The sequence below is a fragment of the Dryobates pubescens genome, chromosome 1 (genome assembly GCF_014839835.1).
Source record: "Dryobates pubescens isolate bDryPub1 chromosome 1, bDryPub1.pri, whole genome shotgun sequence".
NCBI classification, from domain to species: domain Eukaryota; kingdom Metazoa; phylum Chordata; class Aves; order Piciformes; family Picidae; genus Dryobates; species Dryobates pubescens.
Window position 1 is genome coordinate 41,490,746 of NC_071612.1, and position 27,333 is coordinate 41,518,078.

Sequence of the window (27,333 nt, forward strand, 5' to 3'; positions counted from 1 at the left end):
GTAAAACATACTAAAATGTATTTATTAGTTTTCTTTAACAGTGTATTATTTATTTTTTATGATAAGGGTTTTTTTGTGTTTGTTTGTTGTTTTTTTTCCTACAGGAAATAACAGAAATGAAGGAGATGTATTTCAACAACAAGATGTATTTCAGCAACAAAAAAATCATGATGGCCATCATATTAAGGCATTATTTTCTCTTGAATTCTGCCTCCACCTGCCGGGCAGTGGGAGGCATGCCACTGTGACAATAGAAAGGACCTTTCCAACAGCAACTTTGCCAATGTTCTGAATATCCAGACATGACACCCCGGGCCATAATAAAAGGTCACTAGCTAAAAGTGTAAGTAAAAAAGGTTAACAAATGAACTTCTGTACTGAATTGCAATACAGATTATATACATGCATACAGACATATATATATACATATATATGTCTGTATGTATGTATGTGTGTGTATATGTAAATTATACAGAGACCTTCCATCAAGATGTTGCAGGTTCTTTTTAAAAGATATTTCAGTTATGGACATACAGTCATGTAGCCCATAGGAGAAACAGAAGAAAAATGCTGCTCTAATAGGCAATCTTATGCTCACCTCTTTCATTCACTACGCATTGTGCAGAAATATCCTTTCATATGGGAGCATCTGCTGGAGGAAGCAATTATATTTTTATTCAAACATTTCTATTTCATAGGTTTTCAAATAATTTAGTTCCTTTTCTAAATTGCAGACAGATTAATGTATCATTGAAAAGGATTCATGTGTCATTTTTTTTCGTGGAGCAAAATATATTGGTGTAAGTATTAATTTGGGAGAGGTGAGGAGTTAACTGCACTTCCATGTAGAATCAATAGAATGTTTCTCACCCAGGATGAATTGTGAGGCCTATGCAAATATTTAATGCTTCTACTTTAGAAATGCTGAATATGTTAACTTGCTTTTCCCATTCTGATGAGGGACAAACCCCTCAGATGAAAGAAATAAGAATTATATTAACTATACTGAAATGGAAATCAAAAATCCTGGGTATATTATGCAAGTCCACTCCCCTCCTGAGGACTAATAACAAGAACTTCTGCTAAATCCCAAGTTTATTTCCCTGGAATAAATGGGCAATCAGAGCATAACAGCAAAACAGAGAATTACTGTTAACCACAAACGTATTTTTAAATGTCAAATCCTTTGTTCTTGTTTGTTTCCCCACTGTTGTGTTTTGGGTTTTGTCTGGGGTTTTTTTTTGTGTTTTGGGGTTTTTTTCCTCTTAGGTTTCAGTTTATTCTTTTGGGGGGGAGGGGGTGGGCCTTGGGGGGGAATGTTGGTTGACGTGTTTCCTTTGGTTTTCCCAAGAGAAAGTTTAAAGAACCCGGATCTGTAAACTCCAAGCACTAAAGCAAGTTACCAACAGGTCTTATGAGAAGCAGCTTAAAGAACTGGAGTTGTCTAGCCTGGAGAAAAGGAGACTGAGGGGAGACTCTCTCTCTCCACAACTACCTGGAAGGACATTGAGCAAGATAGGGGTTGGTCTGTTCTCCCTAGTAGCAAGTAGGATGAGAGGAAATGGCTTCTACTTCTGCCAAGGGAGGTTGTGGTGGGATGTTGGAAGAATCTTCCACACTGAAAGGGTTCTCATGTACTGGAACAGGCTTCCCAGGGAGGTGGTTGAATCCTCATCCTTGGAAGCATTTAAAAGATGCAGAGATGAGGTGCTGATGACATCAAGATAGGTGGGAGTGTTGATCTGCAGCAGGGTAGGGAGGCTCTACAGAGGGACTTGGATAGATTGGATCAATGGGCCAACATTAATGGGGCAAGCTTCAACGAGGCCAAAAGCCAGGTCCTACACTTGGGTCAAGCAATGCTACAGGCCTGGGGAAGTCTGGCTGGAAAGCTGTCTGGCAGAAAGGGACCTGAGGGTTCTAATCAATGACCAACTGAATATGAGCAAGCAGTGTGCCCAGGTGGCCAAGAAAGCCAATGGCATCCTGGTTTGTACCAGAAATAATGTGTCCAGCAGGAGTAGGGAGGTGATTGTCCCCTTGTACTCTGCTCTGGCTAGCCACACCTCAAGTATTGTGTCCAGTTTTAGGCACCTCAATACAGGAGAGATGTGGAGGTGCTAGAGAAAGTACAGAGAAGGGCAACGAAGCTGGGGAAGGGCCTGGAGAATAAATCTTATGAGGAATGACTAAAGGAGCTGGGGCTGTTTAGTTTGGAAAAGAGGAGGCTGAGGGGAGACCTCACTGCTCTCTACAACTACATGAAAGGATGTTGTGGAGAGGCTGGTGCTGGTCTCTTCTCACAGGTAATTAGTGATAGAAGAAGAAGGAATGGCCTCAAGCTATGACTGGGTAGATTTAGACTGGGCATTAGGAAAAAATTTTTCACAGCAAGAGTGGTCAGGGATTGGAATGGGCTACCCAGGGAGGTAGTTGAGTCACCCTGAAGATGTTTAAAGGTCGTTTGGATGTGGTGCTTGGGGCTATGGTTTAGGGGTGAACCTTGTAGAGTAGGGTTATTGGTTGGACTTGGTGATCCTGAGGGTCTTTTCCAACCTGAATGTTTCTGCGATCCTGTGAAAAGTCATGGTTTAGCACCAGACATTGTAGAGTTACATAACGGTGGGACTCAATGTTCTTAGAGGTCTTTTCCAGTCAAAACAATTCTATGACTCCATGGACGCAACAGCGATACTGGCATTGCGGAGAAGGAATGCAGAAGACTGCAATGCCTTCCACCTTCTCATCACTGCGTGTCCAGCTGTGACTTCTTACAGCAAACCAAACACAGGCAGAACTGTACTCTGCAAGTCCACACTACGTCAAATGAAGGCAAGATCTGACGTTTTGACGTGCCTTTACTAGTCTTTCTAGCAAGTCATCACCTTTCATCACGTTTTCCTGTTTTATTTTAGGAGCGAATGAGGCCGATGTACTGGCAGGAAAACCGCCACTGCCCACAGAGCCACGACTCCCAAGTAGGCAGGGGACCCTGGGACTTGAAGTCCGTCGCCGCGCTGTGCGGAAGCACGGTGACGGTTCCTTCCGCCGCCGGCGGGCGGCGCTTGCGCAGCGCGGAAGGGCACCTCCGGGCGGAGGTTACTAGGTAACGCTGTGTATCCGTCCGCTAGCGCCCGCCTACCATCGCGGAGTGGCGGCCAAGATGGCGTCGTCGGTGGGTCTTGAGGCGGGGTTGTGATTCCCCTTGCCAGCACTGTTCCGGGGCGTTGAGCGAAGCGAGGCCGTTGCTCATCTCCATTGCCGGAAGGTGAAACGCTTGGCCGGGCAGCTCGGGCCCCGCGGGTAGTGGACGGCGGTGGAGGAGAACCCAGGCCTGGGTGACCTCCCCTCCGACGCGGGGTGAGCTGCCTTATTCTCCCCATCGCGTGGCCGGATCTCCCCCATTTCTCTCCGGCAGCGGAGCGTGGAGAGAGCCGGGAGCCGCCGCTAACGCTGTAGGGCCGCCCGGCCCGGCCTAGGCTTTGCGCTACTGTGGGCCCGTGTGGGTGGGCACTCGGCCGGCAAGGAGAAGGAATTAGGCTCGCTGCCCGCCGCGACAGGGAGCGGGGGGCTGGGGCACGAGGGGATTGGGACCGCCGGGATCGAGAAAGGCTTGTAAGTACCGGCAGGCTGGGTGGGACGCTCGCCTCCGCCCTAGGTAAGGCTGCGTTATTCGCTCTCCAAGGAGACACCGACGGAACTGTGGCAACGGCCGCGCTTTTGCCTGAGGCGCTTTGAGCAGAGCCCGCCTACCCACCCCCCTCCTGCTGCCCGTGGGTTTGGCGCCGGGAAGGAACGGGCTTCCCGCGCTCCATCTGACTGCCTCTGGTCGGGGTAGCACCTCGCCCGCTTCACATAGCAGTTCGGCCGGCAGAGTCCAGGGGGAACCGCGCTCCTCTGTTTACCCCTTTGCTGGGACCCGCGGGCCTGGGCTGGGCGCTTCGCCGTGGAAGTGGAGCACGTCGCGACGACAGCGTGGGGGTCATTGGGAAGGGCTGAGGTGCGCGGTTCGGCTCTGTCTCCGCAAACTGGTAGTGCTGGGCAAACCAACCTTGTTCTTGGTGTTAAGAGTTGGTAGCTTTCCTAGCGCGTTGCTCATGTAAGGGCTGTCCGGTGCAGCAAGACAGGACTTGCTGTGCTGTCTGCGGCTCTTTGATGATACTGTGTGGAAGGCAGTACTTAGAGGGATTGAATGAATTAATGCTCAGTGAGGAGCTCATAGCGTAAAAAGCTAAATTAAAATAAATGTTAGTCCCATATTCTTTGTGATGGATTTTTACAAGTTCTCGGTTTTCATTTTAATTTTCAAAAGTTTCAGTGTGTTGGATTAGGTGCTGTTCAAAGCTCTTGCATTCACGTGAATGCTATAGAAAATTGTTAAAACTGGAAAAAACGTTAGCATGTTTTGTAGTGATACTTCTGAGCAATTTGCATATTGCTGCAACATGTACAAAATATGTTTTTACTACTATCTTACATACTCTGGCTGTAATATTGAATGTTGTTTTAGTAGAAAATGGACTTGAAGGTGCCTAGTAAATGTTGAAAGGCAGGGGCAGTATGCTCATGCTGAAATAGAATTTCTGTAACAGATTCTGTAATATGCAAGAAGCTGAGATTGATAATGGGTTGCTGGATTCAGAAATAGCATGGAATACAGCTGGTAAGTTGAAAAGTAAGGAGAAATATGAATTAATGAAGTGTGGGAGGGGAAATGAAAACCAGCTTCGTAAGGGAAAGTTTACTGAGAAAAAAGTTAGCTGAGTCTGTATTTTTTAACAGAGTTGAAGGGATAAAGTATCAGCAATGCTCTGATCTTAAGCTCACCTGACTATAACTCATTTGGAAATACAGAAGACTGTGATATGAATGTTTAGAAGCTTGCTTTCTGGGAGGGTCACAATTCTATTTGAATACTTGCTTGAAGTTATCAGGATATCGTTGTTACTAGGGTGCACTGGCATATGCCTAGTGGCCTTGTTTGAGAATATTTTTCAGAATACTCAATTTGCGGTAGTAAATGTTCCAGAGGTCATCAAGACTCTTACAGCAAAAACAGTTGAAGATGGCTTTTGTCCAAGTTTAGAGTTAAATACGTATAAATAGTTATTTTTATTATGTAAAGATGAATATTGTTGCTTCTTGTTTTTACTGTGAAAACAGAAAAAAACTTCATTTGCTGTGGATTAGGTGGATTTATGTAACATGATGATGAGGAAACAGCTTACTGAATTGTACTGTAAACCCAGATGGCCCTTAATCTTGTCAAGATGAACTCATTATGCTTAGTGGCATAGGGTCATGATGGAGTGTTAGTTGAAATACTGGTTCTTCTACATCTACAAAACTGAACAGTTCATCTGTAATTGAAAAAAAATCTTGCCAAAAAAGTTCTCTACAGTTAAACCGATAACTATGCATCTGGTTTGAAAGCCTGTCAAGTGTACCTTGAGCTGGCAGGAGAGCTTCCCTGTGAACGTTTAATAGAATGCTTGTGCTTCTATGTGAAAACATAATATGAAAGGGCATTTTGTTCTTATTGTCTAAATAAATCTGGCAGTTTGTCTGGGTGAAAGTTGCACAGAAGGTGTGGTTTTACAGCTGATCTGTCTGGGTTTTGCTCCGGATGACATGGCTTTTATTTGCCTTCCTTGAGCCTATGGATCTTATATATAGTCCTAAAGTTAGCCAGATCAGAGAGCTTAACCAGTTGACAGTCACCTGGACTTTTATAATTCCAGTTGGTTTGTTGGCTAGCTGGTGCTCTAGCCATGGTACCCTCTGACTGCGTGGCCTAGGGGGTGCTTCTGTTGGGATGAAGAAGAGAGTATGAATTGAATGAGCAAAGACAGTAGGGCACAGATCTTCCAGTTCCCAAAGCAGCAGGTACTTAATTATACCCTTGTTGTGATTATGATTGTGAGATGCAGAAGCTCAATTACTCCTAACGGTGTTAGGGTTACTTGGGTTGGTGCACTGCCCAGTGGAGATGTGGTTATGGTATAATCAGCATACCTGCTAGATACCATTTCCTCAATAGTATAGTGATAGGATGCTTTGTTGCCCTTTTATGGACACATTCCAGCAGTTTGATGTCTTTCTCGTAGTGAGGGGCCCAAAACTGCATACAGTGAGGCCACCAGTGCTGGAAGTTTGACACAGTAAGACTTCTAAGTCACTGAAGGCTTTTTGGATCACAAAGCTGGACTGTGCAGTGTGTGAGAAAAATTGGGAGCCTTGTAGAAAATTAATAATAAGAGCAGAGATTAAAAAGAAAAAAAGACCCCAAACCCACTGCTGCTTTTTTATTTATTTTTTCATGTCAGTATCTGTATTCTTCTCACTTATATTTTTAGTAACATGGTTTAGTAAACAGGGGTTTTAGTGTCCTATAGCAGCCTTGTGTTTGTATATTATAATGAATATGTAGTTGCCATCACAGGTTGTTATTCTTCAAAATATTCTGCATAAACTGATTTTACTACAACACACTTATTTTAATTATTTCTTTTAGATTCTTTTTATTGATTACTTGTCATGGCAACAGGAGGTGGTCCTTTTGAAGAAGGCATGAATGATCAGGACATGCCTAGCTGGAGCAATGAGAGCCTTGATGACCGGCTGAACAACACGGTATAATTAATCTTTAAGTTGTCATTTAATGCTGTACATAAAAATTACCAGGTAGATTCTGTTAGTGGCAGATAACAATGCAAAACCCTTAGCCTTGTCCACACAACTTTGCAGGTAGGTATCTGGAAAAAAACAACAACAATAAAAATATTTGATGTGAGCAAGCAGTGAGTGTAATTCAGAGATGGCGAAGTCTGTAGATGGCATTTGTGGGGGGTGTTTTGGCTAAGTAAAATAGCTAAACACAAAAGCATTGTGGGTGTCATGAAACTGACTAATTTTAAAAGTTATAAACTGCTGTAAAGTCTTCAGTAAAGTAATGTATTGTAGGATGAAATAGGCTTAAAACTACCTGACAAGCTATTTTTAATTTATATAGTAGAGAAAGTTGAAGTCTGTGATGTGACATTTGTTCTGGAAAACTCTTGATACCACTTTTTATTTTTACTTCAGTAAAAGAGAGTTTACTTCAACTTCAGAATTAAAACATCATCTTTTATCTGTGTGGATAGCGACTAAGATTTTTTTTTCTTTTTTCTTCTGCTTAAGGACTGGAGAAGTCAGCAAAAGAAAGCAAACAGATCATCAGAAAAAAACAAGAAAAAGCTTGGTGGGGAAGCTGAAACAAGGCTTACTAATGCTATATCTCCAGAATCCTCACCTGGAATGGGACGACGAAAGACCAGAACTCCCCATAGTTTTCCTCATGCTCGATACATGACCCAGATGTCTGTTCCAGAACAGGCTGAACTAGAAAGGCTTAAACAAAGAATAAACTTCAGTGATCTGGATCAGGTTCGTGTGCGTACTAACTCCCACTATAAATGTGACTACAAATTTTTTTCAGCCATCTATTAATAATTTGACAGATGGGTAAAGAAAGCTTAAGTAAGTGATTAAGGTTAAAAAAAAATGCCCAAATGCTCATAGGTGCCATAGGAGCTGAAACAAAATTCTGCTTTTGAACTTTAGAAAGTTATGGACAGTTCAGGATTAGCTTTCCTGTGCTTGAGAGTATACTAGCTGTCTTCACTTTCTTCTTTTCTATCTTTAACAAATTCCTGTGTCCTCAAATCAATATTTCTTATTCATCATCTTATTTTGTAAGTTTGTTCTTGAAGTGCCCATTGGTGGTTCTGATTATTATTATTATACTTATGTATTTAAGCAGAAGAATACCATTAAAAATTGCTCAATTGAGAGTAATATAGGGCATGAATTCTTGAGCTTTAACTGCTTCCTTGGGAATAGGACATATCATTCTTCCCCTGTCCAAAGCAGTAAAAAGTATGAGGGATGCATTCTTTGTTGAGAAGGCATAAATTTGTGCTAACAGCTTCAGAATAGAGGCTCATTAATCTTTGCCAAAGTTTGTTTTTAACTGCTTTGTGTTCTGAAGGTTCTATCAAATGCATTTCATTGCTTTGACTTAGATATAAATACTAGGTGTGGATTCCTCCCCAAATGTATGTTTCAGCAACAAGCTGCTATTCAGAGGGTTCTAAAGAAAAGTTGAACTGCTGCAAGTGACTATGTTGTTCTTTTATTTTTTGTTACCCTCTCAAATGTACTGGAGGAGTAAGATGCCTTTCATTGTAATAAATGTGAGGACTGCAGCAAGGACAAGGAAGTAAGCTGTGAGGAACTCCTTTTGCTTCTCAGCTGGTCTGAGAAGGTGGACTTGCTATTTGAAAACTATGGCAAAAAGCACTGGCAAAGTCTTTAGCTAGGTTTTGGCCAGTCAGTGACTAGTAAGGTAACTCTAAATTCATTCTAATAATACTGCAGAACTAGTAATCCAAGCAGTGAAGAGAATCAGGTTTGCGTATATATTGCAGGAAAAAAATAAATTGTTCTTTTGTTTGTTTTATAGAGAAGCATTGGAAGTGATTCTCAAGGCAGGGCAACAGCTGCTAACAACAAACGTCAACTTAATGAAAACAAAAAACCGTTCAACTTCCTGTCCCTGCAGATAAACACTAACAAAAGCAAAGATCCTGCCTCAGGTTCCCAGAAAAAGGGAAGTGGGGTATCAGTGCAATGTAAAGATTTGTTTGGAGCTGCTCTAAGCAAGGATTTCTTGCAAAATTGTCAAGTCTCTGCTCAAGAAGATGGAAGGGGAGAACCAGCTATGGATAGTAGCCAGGTATTTACATAGCCTATAAAGTTTACAGAATATTGATTCTTAGCTAGGTTTTCATTACCTTATTACTTTTCAGAGCATCTTTCTAAATTTCTGTGAAGTGTAATTGTTAATTCTTTATTGGAAGTACTTCCCACTGTTCTAAAAGGCAACTTGAGGAAAAGATGAAAACCAAACTTAGTATTGTTCATTAGAAATTTGCTTGTTGATAACAAAAGCGCAGTATTAACTTTCATCTTGGAGGCTGGCTTTCTTTTGCATAGTTCCAGAAAAGTCTGACAGCTTAACATTTTCAGATGTTAACAAGCTCAATTCTGGTTTAGCTGATGTTGACATGAAGCCTTGTGCTTCAGCCTTGCAACTCCTCGCATGCATAGGTCTATCCTTGTAAAAGCTGTTGACTTTTAACCACTTACGGAGGTGCCTTTATAGGATTGAAAGTACTAGTATGTCACCCCTTTAATTACTGCTTTGCTGTTGCTGTTACTGTGTCTTGTGCATCAAATACATTACGTTAAAGCTATAGCTGAATGCATTCAGTAACTTCAGTGTCTTTACAGATTGTGAGCACTCTAGTTCAAATTCGCGACTATATTGCTAAGGCCAGCTCCATGCGGGATGATCTTGTAGAGAAAAATGAAAGATCGGCCAATGTTGAGCGTTTATCACACCTTATAGATCACCTTAAAGAGCAGGAGAAATCCTATCTGAAATTTTTGCAAAAGATGCTTGTAAGTTTGAGAACATAATATGTTTTTTTTTCTGCACTGTAAGCTTTTTTTGGTTTTTTAGGAGTTTTGATGGTGCTGCTGGGGGTATTGGTTTTGTTATGTAGTAGTACCTTCCGTAGTTCCTTTTTACTGCCCCCTTATATAGCTCTTGATTTATGCCAATGAAATATTTCAGGCTAGAGGAAATGAGGAGGATGATGGTCGGACTGTAGATTCAGCTGTGGGATCTGGTTCTGTAGGTGAGAGCACATCGCTAAACATTGATGTGCAGTCTGAGGCTTCAGATACCACGGTAAGATGCCTTTTAGTAATTAAGGTGCTAGAAATGAAGACTCTGTTTTTGTCATGATTGTTATGATAGTGTTTTAATCTGCAATTCAATTAAAAATAGGAAGTCCCTACTGTTCGGGTGGTGTTCCTCTGTGTGTAGATAAAAATATTTAGCAAAAAAAAATTATTCTGACATAATATATCTTGATTAATTAACAAAAAAATCTTTAGTCTGTCTTCAAAGAAGAATGAAAGGTTACATGTTTACTTTGGCACAGCATGCACTGAGCTGATGTAGGAAAGAATAGTTTCCTATACCAATTTTTGTTTTAGAAGTTTGATTCTGTTAGTAGGGAAAACTTGCTGGTGTTGGGTGGAGAGAGCATTACAAAGGAGTGGGCCATTGCCCAAGCGTCTTTCTAGTGATCTATAAGTATTGACCTAACACAGAAGTTTCTCTCCTGTTTTGGGTAGGTTAGCACCTTTTAGAAAATGTGTTCTGAATTCTCAGATACACAGACAATCTTCCTTTATATTTATAAAAACTTTCATGTTGATGTGGTAAAGAGTTCTTGTAGTAGATGCAAAAGCTTTTTATACAGAAGTTTTAATAATTACTTGGTCATATTGAAAGATGTAAAACTCAGGAAAAGTACTAGAGAGCTGATATTCTTTTAGCCAATTAGTACAATGAGTGTTCTCCAGATGAGAATTCACATGCTTGGAAGCTAAAACATTAAGAAGTTTTGGTAATTATTTTTAGCTTTGTAAGAACATTTTCTGTCCTTGTAAAGAAATTAAATGATAGACATGGAAGATGTAATTTTTATTAATTATTTTTAATTTTTATTAAATAAATTTTTTAAAAACTACAGAAAACGACCAGTGCAGGGTTTTTTTAGATATATGCATATAAATATGCCTTTTTCCTCATCTTTGTAAAATAGAGTTTCATGTTGGGGGTTAATTTTAAATCTAATTTCTTGTTACATGCAGCTTGACTATGTTATAAGCAGAACGAGTATTTCTGGTCTTTTAAGGCTGATTGCTATATGGAGCTTTATTGTTATGAAAAATCTAAGAATTACTAAAATTGTCTTTGCATTTTTCTATTCATTTTTGTTATTTGACAAGATAAAAGTGGGTAGGTCGGTATCTTAAAAATGCATGTTATGTTGGAGCACATGTTCAAAATCTAACATACTAAACTCTTTAATAAAGGAGGTATCTTTTAGTTTGAGCATTCGGCCCTGCATTGAGGACAAACTAGGGAATTCAGCTTACCGAGAACAGGTTACAGACATTGATGTTACAGCAAGCCCTAAAGGGAAAAGTGACAGAGCTGCTCTGAATGACAGGGAAATATGGCCTTGTAGGATTAATAACCAAGAACATGGATTGCCTTCAAAGGTACACTTCCAAGTATTATTTTAGCCTCAAATAGGGTTTATACATGCTGATAGTTTTTGTTGGTTGGTTTTTGTTTTGTTGTGTTGTTGGGTTGTTTTTTTTCATTAACAGCTTCACATGTCTTTGGTACTCAGAGTAAATGTTCCCATTTGGCCTGTTTATCTATATCCAGCTGTCTTTTCATTGAATGAATCTTCTTTGCTTAGAGCTGTTCTTTTAAATGGAGATGTTTGGCAGCTTTCTCCTCTGAAGTGTCAATACTGACAGGGAAAGTGCTACATGTAACTAATTGTACAGCAGATACTCTCATTCTGGGAAGACATACTGTAAATGTGATATCAGGCACTTGGCATGCCAATAGTCTAACAATGCAAATTTAAGCTAATACCATCTAGAGAAAACAAGTTAGAGAATAGTAGCCTTGTCTTGTTCCACTCATTTTTGCATAGCTGCTTATATATAAATACTTGGTTGGAAGGGGGAAGACTAAGGGGCTTGGAGTCTAAAATTTGTTTTGTTACCTTTTACCAGCTTTTTCATGGCTTTGGTTAAGTGTTAAATTTTTTTTTCCTTCATAAAATGGTTAAAAGTTTTTTTCAAGCTCTTTAGTCTAAATGTAGAACTAAGCTTGCAAATTCTGTGATTTTAATGAACTCAAGCAAATTTTAGACAAAGCTGAGATTATTTAATAGGTGAGTGATCCTGAGACACACGCACCCTTTATCCCTTTCTTCCCCTTGTCCTTTCCTATGTTGATTTCACTGTGTACTCTTTTACCTCTACTCTGCTTCATATGTATAAGAAGAAAGTTTAACAGGAATGATCAGTGCCAGTTGCAGTGTGTGTTTCAGTAACACTTTACAAAGTTTAGTATTCTGGTTGGGTTCTCCTTTCTCTGCTGTAAAGTTGAGCATTCCCTGGTACCCAGAACTAGTTAATAAGCCTACCTCTATTCTGGTATTAGGTGCACAGTTTTTGGATTGAGAATTTTGTACTTCAGGAAATGAACACTGTGGGGCAAAGATGATGCTTTTAGTTGGTAGTGTTCTTTTTAAGTACCTGTCAAGTCCTAACAATCTGGTCTATTCTAATATCTATGGTGTAAATAGAGCATACAAAACCAAACACATCATAGTTTAGAGTAGAATAATTGCCCAAAACAGTCTGCTGAAGACTTTAGAGATTTAGGTCAGTAAATCAATCTACATCTTGCTTTACATGTATAGCTCCATGATACTATGCCTTATCTTGCTTTACTTTACCAGTCTGATACCTTAGTGCCTACTTTTATGATTCAAAAGACAGGAATACTTGGGTTAGTCTTTGGGATACATTAGGGTGGCTGACTGGATTCCTGAAGAAAACTTAACTGAGTGAGGAGTGGTAAGCATCTTTTGATGGTCCAGCCCTCTCTATTGGATGCCTAAAATTTGTAAGAGTACTGGAAAGGTGAAGCAGTTTAATTTTCACCTTTTTACAGTAAATAGGCTGTTTGGTTTTATTAGTCTTGCTTGTTTTGACACTTCTGTCAGTAGTACATGACAAATAAATTGTCAGGATTATGGTAATGTTGTTCTGCATCTTGCAGGCTAGAGATCCTCAACAGGAAGCTAAAGAGGAGTTGGAGAATTTGAAGAAGCAGCATGATTTATTGAAAAGGATGCTACAACAGCAGGAACAATTGAAGGCTCTTCAAGGAAGACAGGCAGCTCTTCTTGCTTTGCAGCATAAAGCAGAGCAAGCAATTGCTGTCATGGATGATTCTGGTATGTGGAATGATGATGTCTCTGATAGCATGTCAATATGCTGCTTGAATGATTAAAGCTGCAGTTATGGAATATTTGTGCTTCTTTTTGTCTTATGAGCATTGGTTCCTGTTTGGGGAAAGAGTTATGTGGATGCCTCAACTGCCAGTACTTAGTACTGTTTGAATCTGAGCTTTCAAGGACGTTAGAAAAGCTTCCTCTCTAATGAATTCCTCTCATAACAAAGGGGGACAAGCCCCCAAGACTCTATTTGCAACTGTAAAGATAAAAACTTACCCAAGTTGAAAGCTTGATATCCTATTAATTTATTATTTTAAGGAAGTACAGTTCCATTCACTGTTCATAGCTTGGCTATACTAAGTAATAATCTGTTTCTAACAAGCAAGATGTTGCCATTAGCTCTAGACAACTTGGTGATTTTTATTTTGCTTTGACCTTTTTAGCAAAACATATGATAGACTTACAAAGTCCTTTGTATATCTCTTCACAGCGGAGGTGTGAGTTGGCTTGGTAGTATTTCTGTAATAGAAGTAATCTTTCAAGAGTAAAGTTGGTAAGAAGGGTGTAACATGACAAATAATTGCTGTATTATGAGGTGCAGTATATTGGTGGTCTTGTTAAAGCAAACATTTTCATCCAAGAGCCTTTATTCCATTGCTATGGAAAAGTCTTACATGTTTTTCTCTTTCTCTTTTGTGCCCAGTTGTGACGGAAACTACAGGTAGTGTTTCAGGAGTAAGCCTTACATCAGAACTGAATGAAGAATTGAATGACTTAATTCAGCGCTTTCACAACCAACTTCATGATTCTCAGGTCAGTCCTTGGACCACATTATCCAAGTTTTGCCATCGTCTGTTTTTCTTACCATTTTGAACAATGCAGTCAAATGTTTGTCTGGCTTATTTGTGTGCATGTGCTAATGCCATCATTGGAGTTCCCTAAAACTTGATAGCTCATCATCTTTGGGTTCTTAAGAGTAATTGACTGGCTGATCTATGCTTTGTGTTTCAGAGTTCTCTCTGAAATTCCAGAGTAGATTTTATATTGCAGTATAATCCTATATGAACTCAGTATGTAATGTGGGACATCATGACAGTGTTTTCTGTATCCCTTTATGGTGTGCTTTGTTCTGGTCTTGAGCCTAGCAAGCCTATAATAGGGTGTGCTTTTCTTAACAATGTCGTTGACTTTTTTCGCAGTACTCCAAATAAAATGAAATTGCCTTTTTTTTTTTTTCCTCCAGACACAATCTGTGCCAGACAATAGAAGGCAAGCAGAAAGTCTTTCACTTACCAGAGAAATTTCACAAAGCAGAAACTCTTCAGTGTCCGAGCACTTGTCAGATGAGAAGGCACAGCTTTTTAACAAGATGCGAGTGCTGCAGGGTAAAAAGCAAAAAATGGACAAGCTGTTAGGAGAACTTCATACACTTCGTGACCAACATCTAAATAACTCTTCCTGTAAGTAAACATAAGCAGAATTATATCTGTTCAAGAATACAGCTTTTTTTAATGTATGTATTTGTGCGACATGGTCTTTCAATGTGCAACTGGTTAATGAAATGCAAGTGATAAAGCTGTCCTGGGACAATATTAAATAGACATCTTTTAATGCTGTATAAGTTTCTGGCTTAATGGAGAGCTGTACAAGTAATGATGATGAGTGTTTTGGCTAGTAGCACTTTGGTTCATGATATTATAAAAGTTGACAAATGTGAGGATGTGATAGACTTGCCTGTGACACATCTGTCTTGTGGAGTGTACCATATGAAATTAACCTTTCGGTATTGCTGTCACAGTACATATTTATGTACTAGGCCCTTCTGATGGTAGTAACTCTGTGGAGTTTTCTAGTTGGCTTGTCCACTGCCGAAAGGCTTTCTCAGGCGCTAGTCACAGGGATTTTGATGTTAGGCCATATTGGAGGAATTTAAGTGTCTGAATGGACCAGTGTTTTGGCCTGTTCCTTAGATGGCTTTTTCTTCTTGAAGTCTTGATGTGGGAGCTTCTTGCTGCTTTTGCTTTCTATTTCTAGAACTATATTTGTACTCATTAAGTTTGTCCTATTGCTGGAAACTCCTGAGGGGTGGTTACAGTGTATGCTGATTAACATTAAGAAATGAGGCACGTTAAGCATGCTTCTGGAGAGGACTAGGCTAATTTAATTGTTACATTACTATAAGATGTCTTTCTACATGTACTTGATGCATACGTCTTTATATTTGGCTAGTATTTCATGTACCTGGAAAAAGCAAACATCAGATCTCAAATCTACATTCAAGAGCACGTGGACAAAAAAGTTCAGCGAAGGAAATTGATAGGACTTTTTAATGCTAAACAGCTTTTACTCTTAAAAAATAGACCTTTAAAAGAACTCTGTGGGCAGATTTGTAGCATGAATGCTTCCCCATCTGAAGTTCGATGAAACTAAAAGGAACTGACTGAAGTCTTGTTTAAAAATACTGCTTATTACTCTCTGCCTCTTGCCATTGCATGCCATGAAACTTAAGAAAAAAGCTTCTGTTCTTCTAAGAAAAGTTGTTAACTGCTGTTTTGTCTGTTGGTAATATTTCCTGTAGTTTTAATATAATTCTCTTAAGCATGTTCCTTTTTACAGGTTGTTCTATTGAGCTGTATTTCTTTTCTGTAGTTTTTCCTTCTTCAGGTTCTCCTCAAAGGAGTATTGATCAAAGAAGTACATCTTCAGCTGCTTCTGGTCCTGTAGGCATAGTAACTGTGGTCAATGGGGAATCAAATAGCCTGGCTTCAGCTCCCTATCCTCCTGATTCCCTGGTTTCTCAGAATGAGAGTGAAGAGGATGACAATCTAAATCCAACAGAAAAACTTCAGTAAAAGTTCTTTAATTTTTTTTTTTTTATAATGTGATTTAATGAGTTTGAGTGTTACATTTTTAAGTTATGTATTAAGAATCCATTCCACATTTTAATTTACTTCATTTACTATTATAGACATTTTAGTAAATGGTCCAAGACCATTCAAGCAGAAGGTTCTTGCAGCTTTAAGAACCTTCAATGAAATACATTTGTTTCAGCTCAATATATATAATTTGATTGCTATGGCAAAAGACGTAGTATATTCTCTTTTTCCTCCCCAGGAAGCTAAATGAAGTTCGTAAGAGGCTGAATGAGTTACGCGAGTTAGTTCACTACTATGAGCAAACATCTGATATGATGACAGATGCTGTGAATGAAAACACTAAGGAAGAGGAAGAAACAGAAGAGTCAGAAAGTGATTCTGAACATGAGGATCCCCAACCTGTAACAAATATTAGGTTGTCGTATTTTTTGTCATCCTAAATCTTTCTAGCTAAGTTGTTGTCTGTTTCTTCAAGCAATACATTATTTCAGTCAACCATAAGTTACTACTTCATTGGACATTTAGAAAATCTCCATAAGCGACTCCAGTGCTTCAACCCAAAGGAATTACACATTTTGAATTGTGTGGAATTCCACTAGAAGGTTATCAGGTCTAGACTAGAGAATTGGAATAAAAACAAGCTTCAGTTTGGAGAGGCATTTAGAGCTATAGTATTAATAGGGCAACTGTGTGTATCAGGGGTCTTCACTGTGCAAAAATGAATACTAATTTATCTATGAATCATATAAAAGTTGTGCAGTACAGACGTGTATCTTGAAAGCCTCCTGTATGATTATAGATCTAGCAAGGGATAATTGCTTTTAAAAAATCTATTAGGGAGATGGATATTGAGAAATTTGAAATGGCTGGACTCATTTTATGTGTTGGTAGATTTTTTTTTGTTTGTTTTAGTGTCAGGATGCATTCATGTAGAAGCCTAATCAAATGTCTCAAGCAAAATGTCAGCAATGTCAGTTCTTTTAAAGTTAACATGAGTCATGTGTTTTACCATAGAAATCCTCAAGGAATCAGTAGTTGGAGTGAAATAAACAGCAACTCAAATGTACAGTGTGGAACTAATAACAGAGATGGAAGACATCTTAATACAGACTGTGAAATAAATAACAGATCTGCTGCTAATATAAGGACTCTAAAAATGTCTTCTACTCTAGGTATGTTCTAACGTCTTCTAGTAAGTTTAAGTATTAGTGCAAATCATTCTGAGGGCCACACAGAATATGGGAGAACCTTGATTCATGAGCGAAATGTTCAAAAGTCTAAGCTGATACTTTTGTAATGTGCAGTAATTACAGTGGACTTCAGAGATTCAATAAAGTATCACTGGTATTGTTTTGTTTCCTCCTCTCCACTTCCAGACTGTCATAATAGGGAGGATGACAGAGACATTGACCTACCCCAAGGTGAAGATGATGAAGTAGAAGATAGAGCTAGTGAAGATTCCATGTCTAGTCACAGAAGCAGCCTGGGTGATGCTGCTGAAGATGCCGAGTTTGAGCAGATCAATAGGCTTAGAGCTGCAAAACAGAAACTTAGACAGTTACAAAACCTTGCTGCTATGGTGCAGGTATCCTGTAAATCTGTGCATTCATTATTTAGTGTAATGTATAACTTCTTATAGGGAAAAGTACTCTGCTTAGTGTAAATTTAAAATGCTCATTTGCAGGGTGGGGAAAGACACTGAGTTTTTTTAAGTCAAGGGTGATACTTCTGAAGTTCAAATCTGAAATTTTCTTGAGGTCTGCTAACTTAACACAATAATGGCCTTAATACTTAACCTTGGCACTGGATTACAAAATAAGAAGCAAGAAGCCTGATACTTTTAAAGTAATACTGATCCACATTTTAAAACTTAAAATGAATATCCATCAGTTTTAGATTTTGGATTGTAGATTTTGCATTATCCTTTAGTTGTTGAGGAAAAACTACTTGATTTTGATTAAAATCTTCAGGTGTTGCAGCATTTTTGAGTTACGATGTTTTGTGTTGGGTTTGGGGTCTCTGTGTGTTGGTTTTATGAAAATAAGTGAAGTGGAATAGACAACCATGTAGGAGGCTTACTAAAATATTTCAGACTTTTGTTTCTGCTTTAAGCTATTAACATTTAACTTAGTGACTACAGTAATTCAGCAGTATTGTTCACCTAAGTTTCCTTTTATTTGTCTTTTGGCTCCCCCTTTGTTTCTTGACATGAACACAGTTCAGGGGGTTTATGCTTCCAGAATGAGATGTTATCTTACACTTACAGTGAAAATTCCAATAGTGTTAACTTCATAACTTTAGATTCTCTCATTGAATAGCATCACAACTGTAATATAAATTAGAGTGTTTAATTCTGAAAAATTAGCTTGACAAGCTAAACTACTTATATTTTCTGTATCAACATGAAAGTGGCCTTGACTCCCTTTGTGGCATCCTTTCAGGATGATGATCCAGAACCTCACACAGCTGCAAATGCATCTAATATTGGTGACTTGTTTTTGGGTGAGATGGAAGAGGCAAAGCAACAACCAAACAATGTCCGAGCTAGTACCAACAAGTTACAAAAAGATGTATCACTGAATGAAAAAGCAAGGTATGTCTTTGTCAATGGATAGTAGAATCATGCTTTAGGCAAATTCTTGCCAAGTAATGTGTGGATAATCTCTTTACACAGAGAGAAGTTTTATGAAGCTAAACTTCAGCAGCAGCAACGGGAACTTAAGCAGTTACAGGAAGAAAGAAGAAAACTGATTGAAATTCAGGAAAAAATTCAAGTGTTACAGAAAGCTTGTCCTGACCTTGAAGTAGGTAGACTGTATTTCTTTGCTCTGTTAAGCTGATGAGCAACAAACCATTTTTTCACTATGAAAAGACCTCCAAAAATCCTCCAAACTTAAACTGATAACAGTTGTATAGTGTAAGCAGCTGGACTTCTAAACATATAGAACCCTGATTGTCTCATTCTGCTGTAGGTTCTTACTCAGTGATTTCTGTATCAAGTTATGATTTAACTTGAGTCCTCAAAAATCTTTTATATTTAGCCTGAAATTTGTCTATACATACCCACTAGTCATTGCGTCTTCATCCCTCTTGATAGTCAGTAGCTGGGTCTGGTATTTTGAAGCAGTATTGCACCTTGTAAGTGTTATCCACACTTTGTTGTATTCAGATTTAACTCTGCAGTGCTGTTCTGTTTCTCATGCTCCTTAGAGATGAACTGTTTTTCTATGAAGTGAGCAGTAAATTATCAGTACTGCACTACTACAGCATTATATAATACTATAATACATAAAACTAAGTTTTGTTGATTCCTGGCTTCGTTCTGAAATAAGTGTTTAGCTTTGAGTTGAAAAATCCCTTCTCACTGAATGCCAATTATCCTATCTCAAAACCTGAACTGTGTTGGATTTTACCAACAGGTAAGTTTTAGAAAGCTATTGTACTCAATTTTGCTGTTTTACTTTCTCTTTCAGTTGTCACCTGGCCAGACTAACTGCCCAGCAAATAGGCAGACTTCACCAGCAACCTCAACTCCTGCCATGAATGAGCGTAACACAGCTGGCAAACCTTTGCTTGCATTTGATGAATCTGTACCGGTAGGCAATGAGGTATTTCATACTTGATATTCTGTGACTTTGAGAAGGTTTAAAAAGATAAAAACGTTCTAGGCAATTTGGACACATTTTCAAGTGCTTGGCCTGGGGAGTGCAGTAGTAACCATTTTAACAGAGTGTATGTAATTTCTGGGTTTTTTTTCGTTTATGGAATAAGGTAAATACTGACCTGACCTGGCAGGAAATCCTTCCCTGAGTGTAGCAGCTGTGGCTAAATGTTAATGTGGAAGTTGAAAAAAAAATCTTCACTTTTTACTGTGAACATTTGAGAGATATATATATATATGTACACACACACCAAAAAGGCAAGTCACCCATGAAACAAATGATGGCTGTATTTGAAACACAGTCCAGCTTCTATGCATCTTCCTTCCCCTCTTTCCCCCAAATTCACATCTTAATAATCTGGTTATTAATTAGTCCTCCTGAAAGTTATGCTAGCATTTGTAGGGATGAAGGGATGTGTGATAAAAAGTTTCCTGGCTAGACTAGAGATCCAAAACTAGTATCTGGAAAATAAGTGTTTTTAAAAGACTTTCTCTCTGAGTTGCTTTAGTGTGCTTGTCAATTTTCCTTTAACAGTTTAGGTGAAACTGATTGGGCAATGCCTGTGCTGTTATCATTAAAAGCCAAATTTTCTTTCACAAAGAAGAGAATTTCAGAACTTTGGCATATTCCAAATAAGTATTATAGGATAATGTCTCGTCTTAGTAAGTAGGAAAAAAATATGTACTGATGCATTTGCTAGTGCTATACAAACAGGCTGGGATATTAGTTATCAAAATGCAAATGGATTATTTTTTTTCTTCGCAAACATCTTGGCTCTTGCACCACCATCTAGTTCAGTTGCTTTCAGGCTTGATTACGTTGTCACTTGCCTGTCCTTTGAAGTCTTATGGTTTCTAGTCTAGTTCACTTACACAATTGTTTTGCTTTTATGTTATGCTGTTCATGTTTGTAAAAGCGTTTTGCCATTTATACTTTCACTGATCTAATGTAAGGTAGATGCAGGCCTGTACCTTTCCCCTTCTGTGCTCCTTGTAAATTCTGTCTTCCCTAAGCCTCATTCCAGCAGAGGCTGCAACGTGAACCTTCTGTGTGTTGCAGAAAACTGTGTTGCATCCTCTACTTTATTGAAGAATTGCTTGGCAAAATTTTCACGTTTCTTCAGTGGGTAGTATTCCATCACGCTGCCTAAAAAGCCAACTGGAATGCATACATTAGGGGATAAAACCAGGGTTGAGTGAAATGCACTTTTTCTTTAAAAATTCTGCCCTATAATGTTTAATTACCTACTTAGGTTTTGTAGTGTTTGGGATAAATATTTAATAAGGGATGTATTTTACAGCTTTCTGTGATGTGGTTTCAGTTAACAGTACAATCTAAAAAATAAAGTAACGTCTATGTGATAAGAATTTTTGAAATTTTAATGTGCTTTAGTGTCTTAATTTTGTTTATATTTTAATGTCTTCAAATTTACTGCAAACAGTTATGGTCTGAGATGAGAAGACATGAGATTTTGAGAGAAGAATTGCGGCAGAGGAGAAAGCAACTTGAAGCTTTAATGGCTGAACATCAGAGGAGGAGGGAGCTTGCAGAAACAATATCTACTGTTGCTGCATCTGTTAAAAGTGATGGATCAGAAGCTCACCATACTCCACAGCAGAGCAGGACTGAAAAGTAAGAATACAAGTCAGTCTTAGTCAGTGGATGCTTCTGTTGTTTAGTGAGATTCCAGTCTTCAGGCAGTTTTGTATTTTCATCTGATCACTGAATATGATAGAGCAGTGAATTAACGTCTTGATTTCTGCACTGAGTATTAATTAGCAGGTTGGCCAGTTTTACAGGACTTCTCAGTGTATTTAGTCTCTCTTCTGTGCCATAAATAGTGAAATACCTAATGCCCAAGAATAATTTTTCTTCGTCTATACACCATTTATAACAACAGTAGTGATTTTCCAAGAGAGTCCCAGTATCAGAAGAATGCTAGTTGAATTTTGCATTGGCAAGATGTTTAGGTTAATGTTGGTGCAGCTTAGTTAATTGAAGGTAAACTTGTAATTGTCAACACAATATTTTAATAATTTGTCATAAAGTTTAAAAGTATTCCTTCCTTCCCAAACACCCCTTGGTTTCTTTTCCTACCTCTCTAATGTTCACTAGGACAGTGGCTACCTGGGGAGGTTCCACCCAGTGTGCTCTAGAGGAAGAGAATGGAGATGAAGATGGTTATCTTTCTGATGGAGTTGGTCAGGCAGAAGAGGAAGAAGAAGACGCATCCAGTTTGAATGACAGTTTCTCTGTTTATCCCAATAACAACATGCCAGAAAATGCGTATTTTGTTAAGGACAGCAAGGATAGGTTAGTGACATTACTTGTCGATCTGGTGCTTGTCAGAGTATATTTGGAAGGGGTGAAAGAAGCATTGCATAGGCCATCCTTCTGTACAAGCAAAGTTCTTTCTGCTCACTAGGGAGCTGCTTGTAGTGGCCCTTTCTTGTGTGATTACCTACAGCTGCAATGTGTATAATTAAGTTACTGCTTCTGTTTTCAGGCATATTAAATGTCTGCCATTGAACACTCCAGCTGTGTTGTGGTAGCTCCTTTATATTCTCGTGTTTTCTTCAATCAGCTTTAAAGATAACCTATATAAGTATTTTTGCCATGCTGCTGTTTAGTCTCTTCAAAAAAAGTAATTTAGAGAATTAAACTAGCTCTGAAGTTTTTGTTTTCATATTGTTGGCTTTTGCAGATTTGAAAGCTATTTCTTACTAGATTATTTTTTCTTTTTAGCATGAATATTTTTAGGTTTTGCTTACCTTAATAAGCATCGTGTGACTAAATGGAAATACCATGTTGAAAGTAATCATGGGATGTTTCAGGTTGAAGGGACCTTTTAAAGGTCATCTAGACCAACCCCCTTGCAGTGAGCAGGGACAACTTCAACTAAAGCAGGTTGCTCAGAGCCCCATCAATAATCAGCAATAGATCCAGGAAAGTCCATAGCAGTTCTTTTTTGATGGTGCTTGTCAGTTTGATAGCTGTCATTTTCCATTTGTTCAAGATGTTGGCCTGACAAGTGTATGGGTGATAAGCTGACACACTCAAGTGGCCTATGCCAAGTGAATTGTTGACGTACAATGGAAACACAATTTGGATAATGGAAGCATCATAAGAAGAATGTTTGAAATGTTAGCTGTTGTCTTCATTCTTCCTCTTTTTTTCCTCTCATCCAGGTGGAAAAATTGCCGCCCTCTTTCAGCAGATGGGAATTATCGGCCATTCTCTAAGGGAAGGCAGCAGCAAAACATAAGTATGCGACGTCAGGAGAACCTCCGGTGGATGCCTGAGCTATCATATGTGGAAGAAAAAGAACAATGGCAAGAGCAGATCAATCAGTTGAAGAAACAGCATGAATTTAGTGTCAGCATTTGTCAAACTTTGATGCAGGATCAGCAGGTAGATATGAAGAGAAGTTATTTTGCTGTTCTTTTGTAATCCTTCTCTTGTAAATCTTTCATTCAATGACTTCTGGTTTTGGTACTTTGGTCACTGTCATGTGGTTTGTGTGTTTTTTTTTTTTTTCTGCAGACCCTATCTTGTCTTCTGCAGACTTTGCTTACAGGCCCTTACAATATGATGCCCAATAATGTTGCACCTTCACAAGTATATCTTATTATGCATCAGTTAAACCAGTGCTACACTCAGCTGGCTTGGCAGCAGAATAATGTCCAAAGGTTTGTTGATTTTATTTGTGTTTGAGGAATTTTAAATGCTTCAGTTAATAGGGAAAATGTTTATGAGTTAGAGAATACAGATAAAAGTTAAATATGAGACTGTTGAACCTGTGTGTTGAATAGAAGCTTTTAAAGTAGTATACAGCATTTTAAGTAGGTTGTTTAACTACTGCTTTAACACCTTTGAGTTGGTTCATTTTGAGTCATCTTTAGTGAAGAGAATCAAAAGTTGAAATCTGTCACAAAGACCAGTTGCAATAACTTTATTTGACTTTTTGGATTAGACTTGCTTTCCTCAAACATGTTTTTGTGCATTTAATCTTTGCTGGAATACCTGTTAAGATTCTAGATTCTAATGGTTATGGAAATATGGTGGAAAGGGTTTTTGATCTTAAGTATTGTCAGTCAGAATTTATGTTCCATTTGCGTCTTCTGCTTTACCTTCCAAGCAACAATCTCCCTTAAAAATAGGTGTAACAGACTGTTTTTATTTCATTGCACAGAAGTTCAAGCTCTTCGTCTCTAGCTTTTTGTAGTAAATGTTATGTAGCTGCTGGCCTCGTATAAAACTGTAAAGTACTTTCAATGCCACTTCTTCAAGCATTTTGTATCTTCAGTTGTTTCTGTTTAAGTTTCCTTTTCAGCCTGCCTTTTTTTTTTTTTTTTTAAGTAACTTGTTTATTTTTGTTGTTCTTTCAGGGCTGTTTATCTTCTGTAAACTTGACCAATAGTACAGATCCCTTGGTTTTAAAACTGTTCCTATCTGTGACTTGTGATTAAATCCAAGCAGGTTTTCTCATGAGTATTTTTTTATCAGCAAAATGGAGCAGTTTTTTATGTGGGGCATGTGAAACAATACGAATCTGAAATTACTTGAATTAAAATTACTGCTTTCTCTTAGCATTATTTTTTCCTTAAGTGCTTGTTTTTACTTGTTTTGAAGGTTGAAACAAATGTTAAATGATCTTATGCATCAGCAAGAACAACAATGTCAAGAGAAGCCATCAAGAAAGGAAAGAGGCAGTAGTGCACCACCACCTCCATCTCCCGTTTTCTGTCCGTTCAGCTTTCCTCCACAACCCATGAACCTGTTTAATGTACCAGGATTTACTAATTTTTCTTCCTTTGCTCCAAGTGAGTGCTGCTGCAGATGTGCAAAGTAATAGGAATTTCATATTTCATTTCCTCCTTGAATTGGAGTCTTAATGTGAACTTGCTGAAAACTCACTGATGTTTCCTTCATAGTGAAATGGTCAGAAACAGTACTTGCTTGAGTCCGTATTGTCTCAGTAAGAAGTTGATTACTTTACTACATGAAGTTAACATTTTAAATGTTCTTCATGCAACGTATGAAAAGCAATGTTTGAAGCTTTGGCATACCTTCAGCAATCATTTAATAGTGTTCTAAGTGGAATTACCAAGTGGCACTTGGTAATTCTTGGGTTATTTTTTTGTTGTTGTTGTTTCCTTTGGTCTGGGTTTTTTTCAACTTCCAGCACTCATTTTTTGTTTTAAATGCCTGTAAATGAAGCATGTTATAATTTTTGTTCCCATCAGAGATACAGATCAGCTGTTGGCTTTTAAGTGTTTCTAATCTCTTTATCAAACCAACTTTTACTTTGAAATGGAAAAAGAAGTAGGAATTTTACTGCATCCTTAAAAGTTGTTAAAGCTGTCTTAATATATTTCAGCCTTTTCAGCAAACAGGCATACACCTAAGTTGTAGCTTTCAGGTTTTAAAGCCTGTTTTCTGTTTAAGAATGTGTTTGAAACTATATGGAGCCTGCACAGAACAATAATTATGTTCAGTTTTCTGGAACCAATGTCATTTTTACCTTCACTTCTAGAAGCCTTTTATTGGAGTTTCTTGAAGTACCTTCATCTCACTGCTAACAAGATTGTAGTGGCAGATGTAGTAATGTTTGATGCATTTAAGATACATTCTGACCATTTTGGGTGCTGCAGGATGAAAACAGATTTTGCTTACTTCCACTCTGTTTTTTTGCTTCATAGTTTTCTGTTGTTACATAATGTGTCCGAAATTCGAATTTATCACACAGATAAATGAGGTAGTATCTTCTGATTCTTGTTTACTTCATAGGTATTAACTATAATCCAGTGTTCCCTTCTGGTTTTGGGGATTTTGCCCACAATATCTCCCCACACAGCAGTGAGCAACAGCAACAACATCCTCAAGATCACCATGCTTCTGTGAAGTCTGAGTACATGGCATTCCCCAAGCCTTTTGAAAGCAGTTCCTCCAATGGAGCAGAAAAACAAAGGTATTCCGTGTTACAGTGCAACTCTCCTTTATTTGTTTTTCCTCCTTCTCTGCTCCATTTTCTGGGACTTGTTGGAATTCTTAATTCTTTTAGGGAATCTATTGTAGTAGAATTTCAAGGTGAGGTTTACTTCTTCAGTTTTCCATTCTGTTTTTTGCTGTATATTAATTAATGTATCATTTCATTAGTGGAGGAAGATTTCAACTGCATGTTTTTTGAACTTGAGCTGTTAGAATAACTGTAAGATATGATTTCAGTGAATGCCTTTTAAAATCTTTTTTTTAAATGGTTTTATTTTACTACAGGAGATTGTAATGAATGATGTTTTAAGATTTTTTTTTTTTTGTGTCCTGTAGTACTATTTGAGCACAGTAAAAGTTGTGTAAGTATATTCAGGTTTAAGTCAGCAATAAATCTGGACTTCTTTAAGAATTTTTCCATTTGGAAGGAGTCTCACTAGATACTTATTTTTATTATTATGTTTTTGCCAGTGTTCTATTGATGACTAAGTAACTGGGCAGGTAACACTTGTGTTGTAGATAGAGCTTTTCCTGGTAATAGATGCTGTTTCTATCTGACAGACTAGGTTATGATATATTGTGGTCTTGTTTCTCTCTTTCTGCCAGAAGGAGTCATAGACAGCCTGAAGAGGAAATGGAAAAAAGATCAACTTGGCTTAATGATAGCCAGGAAGTGAAAAATGATGACCAGTCTCAGCAGAAAGCAGGCTTTTCAGTTTTGGCACAGAATACTGCTTCTGGTCACAGAAGTCAGTCTGATACGAGCAGGAGAAGAGACTTTGATGAAGAATCTGTGGAGAGTTATAGTAGCATGCCTGATCCAGTAGACCCAGCTACTGTGACAAAGACATTTAAATCTAGAAAAGCATCAGCACAAGCAAGTTTGGCGTCAAAAGATAAAACACCCAAATCAAAGAATAAGAGGAAGAGTTCCCAGCTAAAAGGCAGAATTAAAAATACGGGTAGGTTGCAATGTAGTCTTAGGCACCATGGCAAACTCAACTTGGATTATAGCAACTACATTGCAGAGAATTTACTCTGCATAGATGGTACTTGTAATAATGAAAATAAGTTGCTGAAATAGGAATTCCTTTTATATAATGTAACTGTGTGAGGTTTTTAGTATTTCAGTGAATAAAAAGCATAACTATGAGGACATCATGATTTGAATGGATAGTGGATGCTGATACACTAAGATTTAGAATAAACCACCAGGAGAATCTTCATTATGTTTTCATGTTCAAACTGGATGAATTGCTAAAAGATATGCTTCAGTAAAAGAGGAGAGGAGCAGTGCTAGCATGTGTGTAGTACTGCTGCAGTCACAGGATTAAGTGCTGATGCACAGCTTCAATGTACAGAGGAAAGGTTTTGACTAGGAATCATCATTGATGTTTGGCATCTTTCAGATTGCCCTTGAATAAATTTTTGCAAGTAATGGAACACTTTCTAAGCTTTTTTTGTTGTTGTTTCTTCCTTTTCATTCCCTCCCATTAGGCTATGAAAGTGCAAGTGCTTCTAGTGCATGTGAGCCCTGCAAAAGTAATAAAAACAAACACTCTGAAGAGGTTGTTCATGCAAAGGTGTTCAGCAAAAGGAATCGGGAACAACTGGAAAAAATAATTAAATACAGTAGATCTACAGAAATGTCTTCAGGTATTCTTTTCCAAATGTCAGTAGTTAATTTGTGAGTTTCTCTGCATAAAGGATCTCCACACTTAGTTACTGGTGTGTTATTTAAAAGCATTGTGTTACAAGGAGAAATACTGTATATTTAGTATGTGGATTTTGCTTTTTCATTTCTAAGTATCCTGTAAATATAAAAGTGTGTAAAAAGTTGGGTATTGTTTG

General features: G+C 38.2%; 1 protein-coding gene across 1 annotated transcript in view; it reads left to right on the forward strand.

Moving 5' to 3' along the window:
* Positions 1 to 3,085: 3,085 nt before the first annotated feature.
* The window catches only part of PCM1 (pericentriolar material 1), a 40,596-nt gene continuing 16,348 nt past the window's right edge, over positions 3,086 to 27,333 (forward strand). Inside the window, exons 1-24 of the mRNA XM_054164524.1 lie at positions 3,086 to 3,360; positions 6,515 to 6,633; positions 7,183 to 7,428; positions 8,507 to 8,779; positions 9,337 to 9,507; positions 9,683 to 9,799; positions 12,776 to 12,953; positions 13,657 to 13,766; positions 14,197 to 14,413; positions 15,603 to 15,801; positions 16,068 to 16,244; positions 16,844 to 17,001; positions 17,206 to 17,414; positions 18,271 to 18,422; positions 18,504 to 18,633; positions 19,303 to 19,437; positions 20,933 to 21,123; positions 21,607 to 21,804; positions 22,680 to 22,902; positions 23,035 to 23,180; positions 24,124 to 24,314; positions 25,282 to 25,462; positions 26,092 to 26,444; positions 26,980 to 27,138. Of these exons, the coding sequence (XP_054020499.1) occupies positions 6,538 to 6,633; positions 7,183 to 7,428; positions 8,507 to 8,779; positions 9,337 to 9,507; positions 9,683 to 9,799; positions 12,776 to 12,953; positions 13,657 to 13,766; positions 14,197 to 14,413; positions 15,603 to 15,801; positions 16,068 to 16,244; positions 16,844 to 17,001; positions 17,206 to 17,414; positions 18,271 to 18,422; positions 18,504 to 18,633; positions 19,303 to 19,437; positions 20,933 to 21,123; positions 21,607 to 21,804; positions 22,680 to 22,902; positions 23,035 to 23,180; positions 24,124 to 24,314; positions 25,282 to 25,462; positions 26,092 to 26,444; positions 26,980 to 27,138 (4,210 nt within the window). The 5' untranslated portion in view covers positions 3,086 to 3,360; positions 6,515 to 6,537. The remainder of the gene's footprint in view (positions 3,361 to 6,514; positions 6,634 to 7,182; positions 7,429 to 8,506; positions 8,780 to 9,336; positions 9,508 to 9,682; positions 9,800 to 12,775; positions 12,954 to 13,656; positions 13,767 to 14,196; positions 14,414 to 15,602; positions 15,802 to 16,067; positions 16,245 to 16,843; positions 17,002 to 17,205; positions 17,415 to 18,270; positions 18,423 to 18,503; positions 18,634 to 19,302; positions 19,438 to 20,932; positions 21,124 to 21,606; positions 21,805 to 22,679; positions 22,903 to 23,034; positions 23,181 to 24,123; positions 24,315 to 25,281; positions 25,463 to 26,091; positions 26,445 to 26,979; positions 27,139 to 27,333) is intronic.